This window comes from Prunus dulcis, unplaced genomic scaffold, assembly GCF_902201215.1.
Source record: "Prunus dulcis unplaced genomic scaffold, ALMONDv2, whole genome shotgun sequence".
NCBI classification, from domain to species: Eukaryota; Viridiplantae; Streptophyta; class Magnoliopsida; order Rosales; family Rosaceae; genus Prunus; species Prunus dulcis.
The window spans coordinates 9,434-20,871 of record NW_023010295.1 but is presented as its reverse complement, the minus strand read 5'-3'; the positions used below and the strand labels follow the sequence as shown (position 1 = coordinate 20,871).

At 36.0% G+C, this 11,438-nt stretch overlaps 1 protein-coding gene across 1 annotated transcript; it reads right to left on the bottom strand.

Annotated features, from left to right (window-relative positions):
* Positions 1–2,381: 2,381 nt before the first annotated feature.
* On the bottom strand, positions 2,382–7,346 carry LOC117613386 (probable galacturonosyltransferase 15). The gene is made up of 6 exons (XM_034341996.1): positions 6,728–7,346; positions 6,277–6,320; positions 5,312–5,464; positions 3,657–4,238; positions 3,266–3,568; positions 2,382–3,019 (listed from the first exon to the last, which is right to left on the bottom strand). Exons 1-6 carry the CDS (start codon positions 6,930–6,932, stop codon positions 2,735–2,737), a joined length of 1,572 nt encoding a protein of 523 aa, XP_034197887.1. The 5' UTR covers positions 6,933–7,346; the 3' UTR covers positions 2,382–2,734.
* Positions 7,347–11,438: the final 4,092 nt, after the last annotated feature.

The following is an 11,438-nucleotide window of genomic DNA, read 5'->3' as shown; positions in this document are numbered from 1 at the left end:
ATCAACCCTAAACCCTAAAACCCCAGTCGAAACCCATCCCCACACGAGATCCATTCCAAGCCCCAGCTGAGACCCATCCCCAACCCTTGCCCACAAGTCCTAGACCTATCCCATCCCCCAACCTTGCCCCCCCAGGCGTAGACCCATCCCATGCTCCAACCCTTGCCCCCGTGAGATCTACCTCTAGATCCAGATTCATCCCTCCCTTCCTCCAAAAGGCGGCGGCAACATACCCACCCCAACCCATAGAATCTAACCCACAACCTTATCGCCAACCCCCTCCCCCAACTCTAACTCCTCCAGCAACCCCATCAACCCTAAACCCTAAAACCCCAGCCTTGCCTCCCAAGCGTAGACCCATCCAATGCCCCAGTCCTTGCCGGGTAAGATCCACCCCCAGACCCAGACTATCCCTCCCCTCATCTCGGGCCGCAGCAACAGACCCACCCCCACCCATAGAATCCAGCCCTCAACCCACCTGTGTGTGTGTGTGTGTGTGTGAGAGAGAGAGAGAGAGAGAGAGAGAGAGAGAGAGAGAGAGAGAGAGAGAGAGAATTTTTAGTTTTCTATTATTCATTTTATTTTTCAGTTTTTATTTATTTTTTGTTAAGATTTCAGAGGGACCGATCTTTAGCCCACCACTAGCAACATCGATATTGTCCCCAACTTAATCACATGTTTAGCAGGTGTGGGGTTTTTATACAAAAGGCATCGATGTTATTAGGAGTTGAACCATTTATTATATGGGACTTTCTATTTTGTTATGTTTCCGATGTGGGGCTCGTGTATTCTTCAACACTCCTCCTCACGTGGGACTACTTTTTAGTGGGCCACACATGCAATCAATTCCACATCAGTCACTTGTTTTTATAAAATAATAATAATAATAATAAAAATAATTTGGGGTTTGTTTGATTTTGATTAAATTTGAGGTTTTTTTGTTTGATTTGGGTTTAATCGGGCCCAGTCAACCGACCTGCTTTGATACCATGTTAAGATTTCAGAGAGACGGATCCTTGGCCCACCACTAGCAACATCGATATTGTTGGCAACTTAATCACATGTTTAGTAGGTGTGGTTTTTATACAAAAGGCCTCGATGTTATTAGGAGTGAAACCATTTATTATATGAAACTTTCTATTTTATTAAGTTTCCGATGTGGGACTCGTGTATTCTTTTCAACATTTTTAAAGTACAAAATGACTATTTTACCCTCATATTTAATGACAAATTGGATGAAATGTTGCGGATTTAGACGGTATGGGGGAAATTGGCAACAAAAAAAAAAGTTCATATCTAAAAAAAAAAGATAGGAGGTAAATCGCAAATTTGGTATAAATTCAGGGGGCAAATCACTAGTATACCCTATTAAATTTGATTTTCTCACCCCAATTAAAAGTTACCATTTATCTCTGCCTCTTGTTGTTCATGCTTGTAGGCATTCGGGGCTAACTGATTTTTTTAGGCTTCATATATATATAATGCTTTAATTTGCTTTTCCAGTTTTCACTTTAATTTGTGGAAAATGGATTTATAAGGTTTGCCTAGGAGACAAGAAAGTGAGTGGGGAGTCTGTAGGGCTCGGCTGATAGGTTTTTTGACTTCATAGAAAACACTTCACGTGAGCTGCCAATACAGCCCAACAGCATTATGCTTTTATGCCAGTGGGATAATCCATTAGGCAATTGTAGGCAAGACAGAGGTACCACTCTACCACATCCTTATTCAATGTGGGATATGGCATTTTATGTAGTGTAGTACTAGTACCTATCATACACGTGTAGCTGATTGTGAGTATTATTCACGTGCGCGAAAATAGCTGATTAATAATGCTAGCATCAATCGTCCACATATGTGTAGTTAACTGTGAATTTTTTGCGCAAGATACTCTAATAATTTAGACCATTGTTTCAATAAAAAGAAAATTTAAAGCTGTGACAAGAGATGAACCCTCACCCATCCAAATTCGAATGGGTAGCAGTTTGCATTCTCAAACATTTGTTATGTCATTTCACTTCTATTTTTGGGTCGGTATTTGTTGTGTAATTTATTCTTGAATATTTTTTTTTGGGGCGCAGCGAAAATATGTATCAGCTAATAATTGAGCGCTTTTGTTTTGTTTGAGATCAAACCCAACAATCACACATTATTGTTGTGGTGGTGTATAATGTTTTCAGAATTATAAATTATGAACTAATAATTACATAGTTAGGCATATTCTCAATGTTGACAAACTAGCCTCACCCGTGATTGGATTTGGTGACAAAGATCCCTACCCTACCTAAACTATTTATCCCATTGGCAGCACTAATTGTTCTCTCTCTTTTTTTGTGTCTAAAAAGAAAAAAACACAAAGTAGAGGGAATATAAACAAGAATGAATAGACTAATTACTACCAAGTTTGATCATTGAGCTAAGCAATTTCAATTTTACCCGAGTAAATTTACAATATAATGTCAGAGAGATACATACATCCATGAAGAAGCTTATATCCCTTTATGTGCATTAAAGGTTGAAAATCCTGATTCTATGCTATATCGATTTGCATCGCATGGTACCTTCGTTCGTCTACTGTCTATTATGGACATGAATACGAACCATCTGAAGTGTCCAGAGCTGAGCTGAGTGTGTGCAGAGACTGAAGCCAAAACCTTCTTCTTCCCTCTGTTCCCCAAACTCTGCTTCTGGATTTGTCCCAAAATGAATATCTGAGAGTGAAAGAACTTCGTCCTCTTCACCCCATGATCCTACATTTTCTAACAAACTTGTTTGAAGAATTTACATGCTTATTCCATAAGCCCCGTACCTCTGGAAAGCCAATCTCAAGCCACGGCTTTGCTGGGCCACTGAAATGAATAACGGAAGCAGCCTCCAATATATCCCTGGGAACTTCTGGGGACCGGGAACCTAACCCGGCGACATGCCATAATGGGTCAATATGATGCACATGACCCTCAAATGCAATTAAGGCAGGTGGAATTATTCCTGGACGCCACAATGTCAACCCAGATTCCTGGCTCTGTGAGACACATATAAGATACATGAGTATCAGTTGCTTATTATGCTTTATGAGAAAGACAGATCTTGTTTTCCTGTTCTTTTAATATTTGTTTGGTTGCCTCAGTAGGGAAGATTTATGTATTCCAAATCACTTTAGACAAATATGACTCAAGCATCTTATAACTAGCCTCCCTAAAATAAGTGACACTAAGTTACAAGCAGTTTCCAATCATGAAATTACTGGATCACACGAGAATATACTTACAAGTTTTAACCAATGATGGTATGTTTTTGTTATATTGGCTCGCCTCCAAGCTTCAAGATCGTAGACATTCATGCCATACAGCCACGCACAACGATTGTGATCAAAGTTGGAAGATATGATAGGGTGTGAAAAATTGAAGTAATCCTTGTATTTTCTTCCTGGGCAACAGTTGTCACCGTCCCATGAATTGACAACTGCACCAACAACATTGCCATTGAGATCGAGTTCCCACAAAGATGATATGTCATGTTGTACAACAATATCATCGTCCAAGAACACTATCTTGTTGAGATCTGGAAACAGCTGTGTGGCCCATGAAAATTAGATGATATCATTACAAATTCATATTCAATGTCATCTATTCCATCTGTGAAAGCAATAAAGCGATTACCTCAGGAATATAAATTCGAAGAAGGTTCATAAGGGAAAGGCAGCTGGGACTCAGAGCTTCTAAGAATCTTTTATGTTCTCCATCATACTCGAAGTCCTCTTCTTTCAAATTTTTGTAATATTGTCCCCAAATCAGGCGATGGATCTCTAACATCTCTTTGACCGCAACATTTACTTCCTGAGACCACTCGTACTGGTGTAACCCTTTAACTTCCACCACTGCTGATTGAATAGAATGAATTGCAAACCATGCATGCATTGGAGTGTAAGTTTTCTTGTCAGTCACTATGTGAAAAATCAATTTTTCAGGGTTGGCTGATTTTTCGACTGTAGAAGAGATAACAACAGAAGCTGCAAGGACATTATCAGTTAGGAGAACAAGGTGGTGAAAGGAGGGATCAGAAAGTCGAGAAACATATTCAGGAGGAGGCAAGCGAGATCTAGCCATCGCGTTTACAGCATATTCTTCAGCTAATTTGAGGCAAAGACAATGTAGGCTCTTGGGCACACCATGTGAGGCTAAATGCCAGTAAATTGACTCACGCTGCCTGGCTGACTGAACCTTGTGTTCCATCCTTGATAGCTGCATATTAAGTAACAAACTATTCTTCAGTTAATTACGCAGTACATTGACAGAGATTCAACAAATTACTTTGGGTTATTCGACAAAGCCACATTGATCTTTTACAAATATTATGCTAGTTATCACAATTTTTATCTCAAACGGCTTTTCTGAAGATTAATTTACAATAAATACGAAAAAGGCATATCTTATATCTCCAACATAATTTTACTTCACGTCAAATTTAGACCTTGAAAACTGTTCACTTTTGTCCAACTAACTGCAGCTAGCAATCTGTGGCCAAAATTTAGACAGCAATTATCGAATCACTTTGCCACCTTTCAAAGTTCTTGTGGTCCCAAAGGCTTGCACACTCTAAAGTAAAGGGAGTTTCATATGAGGAACTAGGAAGTAAAGCAATCTATGCGAAAGATGCTCAACTTCAAGATTCTGCATAAAAACAAGAAGCAACGGAAGAAAAAAGGGGCATGGATGGTGATGGCACAAATCGTCAATCAATTTTCAGTAGAAAATGACACCTTGGGCAACTACACTAGGACCACAAATGTGTATTCTGCCCGCTATTGTTAGAGAAAATTTTTATTTGCTTGACCAAACAGCCAAAGAGAAATGGAAATTGTTTTGAATTGAAACTGGAAGCAGGTAGTTTCTATAAACTGGTTTACTGGTTTTGGACTCTCCTTTTCCTTCATATTAACCCGTGAGCTTCCAAAACTAATCCAATACCACACGAGCAAGGAGTCTCCTTAACATAATCATACCCAGAAATAACAAAATTAAAAAAATAAAAACAAACTAAATTAAATTAGGGGGTAGATTGATGTTGGAGAGTTAACTAGACCCAAGACCAATTCCAACAGATAAGCCAGTTGGGTGGGTGGAGTTTAAAAGTTTTAGACCAACTTTTGCCAACCCGAAATGATGCACTAGACAATAGAAATGGTGGCATCACTATCATCCCTACCAGTACATACCAAAAGTGATGATGGAAAAAGAAACAAAACTAACCGCTGGCTAATAGCTATAAATGAAGAGATAAAGATAAAGCGTAGTGAAAGTGAGTGAGAGTTTACCATAGCCTTTGTTTTGAAAGCGAAGGCTTTGACATCTTGTTGCTTCAACGTCATCTCCTGCACAAGCTGGTTGAAAGACTCTATCCCTTCCTCCTTATTATCGACCTTACCATCCTTGGCTTCCAGCAGTGCTCTTGTCAACTCCTCTCTGAGCTTCATTGCGGTACATTTACATGCATCACCCACGTGTAAAAAAAAACCCATTAGATGATTAAATCACAGCCGTCCGATGTTTGATCCCACGAAACCGTGTTGACGTGGGATTGGAAAAGAAAAAAGCTCTTGACAGTTGGTTCCACTCAAAGTTATGGATTGATGATGTAGTGGAAGCAGTCAAAATAGTTCTGGTTTGGAAATAGATGTTTTGGGCCAATTATTGCATTTTTTGTTTTTATTCCTTTTTTTTAATTAAGATCAAGTGGACGAGAATAATATGATTGCATACAACTGGCCACGTGTCCACGAAAGCAACTGATGGGGGTGAGGCAAATACCGACACACCCCCAAATGCGCTTATCCATTGACTGCTATTCTATGTAATTTCTTAGTACGAAAATGATATCACCTACTCTATCGTCTAACATTAAATACCATATATCAATTAGGAAACAATTAAGCCAAATATAAACAACTTTTATTAAAATCTAGCAGATAATGCGTACATGTTTACTAATACATATACTCTTACGAAAATGTCTCCCACATGCTTATTTCATATAATTACTTTCAGTAATTTTGAGTGATTCTGAAAAAAACACACATCTTATACGGTTTTCATAAAATCAATTAAAATCATTTAAAATAATTATATGGAAGTAATTCCCCATATATGTGGTACCGGGGCTATATGCTCTAAATAAAGTTGGACAAAAATCTTTGTTTTTTTTTTCTTTTTCGGTGCAAAATAAGCTGAAAAATGAAAATGGTATTTGGTAAATAGAGTGGTGGGAGCATTTAGCACTTACCATAGATTCGTCGCTCCCACTGAAAAACCTCCGTCCTATACAGTCTGCATTACCAAACACAAAACAACAAAATTCCCAAATAATTAAAGTCGGAAATAATTCTTGAAAGATAGAGAATATAACAGAATTCAAGGTACATTTTCAAAGTATTATTGAGATACAGAACTTGGAAGAAAAAAGCCTGGTTCACAATCAGAACTCAGAACGGAACAGCTTTTTGCTTATTATTATGCTTGGCTATGAAAATTGGAATTTGAAAAGGCAAAAAAATGTACAATAGCCAACAGCTGCGTTTTTAGTAAGCACAGCACTCCAAAATCTTTTTCAGATAATTTTAAAAATATCTCAAATCAATATATCATAGATATTTAATTAACTTTTAACCTAAAAACTTTAAGAAAATTAAAAAGAACAGAAAAAAGCTAGAGAGAGAGAGAGTTTGTGTTGTTACCAAGCGTGGAAGAGCAGGCAGTGGCAGATTCAAGGACAATGAACGCAATTCTGACGAAAAGAAAGGGCAAAATTAGCGCGAGCACCAGCACCAACGGCAACAACGTCCGGCCGGAAATCCTCCGAGTCGCCGGAGAAGCCTTGCTGGCTCCGGCGCTCGATATCGTCAGCCTCTTTATCCCCGTCGTGGATATGTAGAACTTCATCTTCCTCCAAAGCAAGAAGCAGAGCAGCTCTCTCTCTTTTGCAGCTTCATCAATACGACGGCGGATGATCGGGCTAGAGAGTGCAGAACAGTCTCGAGCTCATTCGAGCTCCGACGAGATCTGACCGCACAGAGCGCGAGTGAGATTGAAAACTCGAAATGCGAATGGGATTTGGGGTTTGGAATTTGGAGGGAGGTCACGGACTGGAATTAGTCGAAGATGGCCCGAGAGATGATGCAGAGTTTTTTTTTTCTCCCTTTCTGTTTTCAGGAGACGCAAAACTCAATCAGATCACGCTCTTTTTATTTATAAATTTTCCTCCCAAAAATTCTCATTTTTTTAATTTGGAACGTTAAAATTAAAGTAAAAAAATAAAAAAGAGAGAGAAGGGGAAAGGCCAAAAGCAAAGCCGCGTTGAAAGCCGCGGGAAAGAGAGGAAATTTTATAGGGGAGAGAGAGACAGGGTGAGAATGTGTGAGCTAAATTAGTTAGATGGGTTAGTTGTGGCCCTCGGTTTTGGAACTTAATTACGGATTTTGATATTGGCTTTTCGCTAATATTACCGACAGATTGCAAGCGTCACTCCTTATTTGTCCCTCGCTTTCTCTTTTTTTTTTTTTTTTAATGGCTTTGCGAGCGTCACTCAGTATTTGTGCCGACAACTGTTTTATTTATTATTGTTTCTATTATTCATTTTTTAATGCGTATTATTTCTTTCATACATAAATGAGAAAGGGATTTGAACGTAAAACCTCTTGTTCACGTGTTATATCATATTCTTTCATACATATACGAAGAGGAATTTGTTCACGTGTTATATCATATTCTTTCATACATATACGAAGAGGAATTTGAATGTAGGAGATCTTGTGCACATGTTACATCATGGCACTGTTAATTAAATAGTGGAACTTACTGAAATTACGTAGAGGGGTTACATCACTTGGCATCACTTCAACTGCCAAGTGAGAGGAGCTGAGCATTACTCTGAAATTGGACGGATTTAATTGCAATATTTGATCGGTTTTACTTTGATGTGACAAACATTGACTATTACGTAGCCATCAAACCCATATGGACTTTTTTCCTCCAGAGATAATTCCCAATTCAACATCAAATTATCATCCATCACTATTAGCTAAGATTCATGTATATAGTTGAGTAGATTAATTGCGGTTTCTAATAGCATTTTTAATAGCCTCTTTAACTATTTTGGGATGCTCCAATAAGTAAGTATATCAAAAAAAATCTTTCCAACAGTCTTATCAAACTAAATCATCAAAGTTACGATCTCTTTCTCTCTCGTAAGGACCGGTAACAGGGATGGACCATAGGCATGGCTACCCTGGGCTATAGCCCAGGTGACTTTTTTTTTCCCAGCTCATTAAAAAATTATGTCTTTCTCCTTTTACTTTAATTTATTTTTATATTATTTCATTTACTTAAGTTTACAATGTAAATAAGAAAGTACCCCCCATTTGGATTCAAATAAAAATACTAGAAAATCAAATTCTCACCAAATCAAAATATGAAAAATCAGTTTTAGTGCAAAATAAGATTTAGGCTAAAAATGATGGCTCATTAAGTCAATATAGACTTCATACAAAAATTCCATAAAATCAAGTTTTCTTATTTGATGTGTAAGGAATAAAAGCTGCCAAAAATTATCTTAAAAAAATGATTATTCCGAAAAACTATTTTTCATACTTAGCCAATATTTTTACAGAAAACAATTTTTCATGTATAATATGAATGCATGAAGAGACCTAACGTCAATCTAGTTAAAAGCCGCCACAAAGAGTTTTACAAGAATAACTTAACTCTTACGTATTGAAGAAATAAAAGCCGTCAATGGAGCACGCTTGTTTTTATATATATATATATATATATAAATAAAAAAATTCCTGATTAAAATTGCACCTTTGCTAAAAAAATCATGGGTCTGCTAGTGAGTCCAACCAATTGAATAAGCTACCATCCTAAGTAATTCGTTGTAGTGCACTGGAGAATAAAAAGGAGAAAAAGAAATATGCACATCTCTACACATAGGAAAAAAAAAAAAAAAGCACAGCGAGCGGAAAAAAAGAAAGAAAGTAGAAGAAATTGTTTATGTCCCCCTTTGATTAGTGGTATTATTATTTGTTGTTATCAATGAAATTACATCATACGGTCAAGTTTTCTATCTACTTAGTATGTTTATGTGGAAATTAAATTTAGCCCAGTCAAGTTTGAAATCCTGGGTCCGTCCCTGACTGGTAAGTTAACTTTGACTCTTCAAAACATTTAATTTTACTTTAGAAAAACAAAACCTACCTTGAAAATGTTAAAAACGTGCATTTTTTATTATTATTTAAAGATAACAAATACATAGACATTTTTCACATGTTTTCATATTTTTCATTTTTTTTCATGATGTTACATTAATTAAATTGAAAAGTCGGTTGGAGCAAAAATTATTCAAATAATAAATAAATATTTTCAAATTACCACATAAGTGAACAAACTTTAATTTAAAATTTTTAATTTGCTACTATTGAACATGCTCTAATACTTTTGAATTCCAAAGTTATGATTCTTATTACTTAAATGCCAAAGTTAGTCAATATTGGTCATTCATTTCTACCAATAAATTTGTATCACATCCATGTGAACCTGCATGTGAGAATATAAATGCCATCATGCATTGCACTTTTAACTACCAACTGCTTTATTAATGCGATGTCACCAACCCTTATCGTTTGTGATTATTTCATTTTTATCTGTAAATTAATGCCAGATAGATGCTATTAATTAATTATTAGTTATTGTTATGTTTTTATTTTTTTGAGTATAAGCGATAGTCTAAATTATAAAATAGGGGGCTTCTCATTAAAAAAAAAATATATAAAGAGCAATACCACCGTGGAGATTCGAACTTCAAACTTAAAATGACTAGTTTTGCAAATCAAAATCTGTTTTATTGAATTATATCCCGTTGCCATTAGTTGTTGTTATCTAGCTAGTAACAATTGGTAACAAATGACAAATTGTTCAATTTCTACATCAATCATGAGCATGACAAAGCATGCAGAAATGTCTTCCCTGACTTGCCGTGCAAAATCGGGAAGTCCTCATTAATTATTTGCGTTTTCACAACGTTACTTGGTCAACATTATTTTACAGATTCAAACTCGTTTCTTAATTAACAAAACATCTGAAAAGTGATTGTACAAGACATTTATAAACACAGAAGGGTGTACTTATCTACGGATGGTCGAACGAATATTGAATTAATGTATGAGATGACCTTTAAATTATTGTTACACATTCAATTATCGTAATTTTTTTTTAGAATAACACAGTAAATTCATGGTTATTTGAATTTGAAATCATGATTTGGAGATTGCTAGCAACTTTCTCTTTAACATTTTGAATCTTCTCCCTTTGTTATTTGACATGTGTCATTCTTCTTATACATAAAACAAGCTAACTTTTCTTTTCCAAACCTACCCTTATTGAGTAGTTTTATTCAAAAAATATTTCAACTTTTTTATTACTCTCTCTCTCTCTATCACGTTCTCTCTCTCTCTCTCTCTCTCTCTCTCTCTATCTCTCGCACCCAGACTCATCTTCATAACACACCACTCCACCCAGACCCATACTCACACTTGGACTCCATTGATTAAGCAAACTGACTCCTTTGCTTTGGCAAAGTCAACAATATGGCAAATACGGAAATACAATTAATGTTCTTTTGTGTAATTAAAATATTGATTTAAGTGAAAGAGAAATGACACTTGTCATGAGTAAAAGGAAGAAGGTCCAAAAGAGAAGGTTAGAGAGAAGATTGTTAACATTCTCCTTCACGACTTTTCCTTGAGGAGCAATTATTACACATTCAATTGTCAATTATGGACTATCGATGTGTCAACTTAATACATATAATTATATATAACTTGCTAGTAATTTCACGTTTTTGGACTCTCTTTTTCTGTTTTCCATTTTTTGGTCACACATCTATCCTTTGTTGAATTATTAACTAGAGATATTTAGTGATATACCCATTTCTAGCACTAATATTATAAATAAACCCTACACAATTGAATTCCTATAAACAAACCCAAAAAAACCCAAAAAATGATAGCTAGCCTTATTGAATTTAATATTGATTATTAAATTACTTTGATGCCCTATTGAGTGCTTTGGGTATTTTTATGAGATTTTTGGGTTGGGCTTGTTTTAAGAAATTGATGGCAGTTTTGTAATTTATAAGAAGTTAAAAGCTTTTTTGTTATGTTGTAAATGGGCTTTGGGTGTGTTTCTAAAGTCCATTTTATATAGGGTATTTTTATAATTTGGGCCCTCATATTGGGTATAATAGTAAATCTCCCGGAAAACAACAACTTTTTTATTTCTAAATCCAGTATTGTTCCTCCTTGCATGTGATTTTTAATGTTATATATATTTTTAGCAAAAAAAAAAAAAAGATTATGAAGTACTTATAAATTAATAGTTACGTGCCCTTGT

Excerpts from the sequence above, each read along its gene's own strand:
- LOC117613386 (XM_034341996.1), bottom strand. The coding sequence starts at position 6,932 with ATGAAGTTCTACATATCCACGACGGGGATAAAGAGGCTGACGATATCG. Across the intron at positions 6,321-6,727 it reads TGCCTGCTCTTCCACGCTTG|ACTGTATAGGACGGAGGTTT; the intron begins GTAACAACACAA and ends TTGGTAATGCAG. Across the intron at positions 3,020-3,265 it reads ACCATCATTGGTTAAAACTT|AGCCAGGAATCTGGGTTGAC; the intron begins GTAAGTATATTC and ends TGTGTCTCACAG.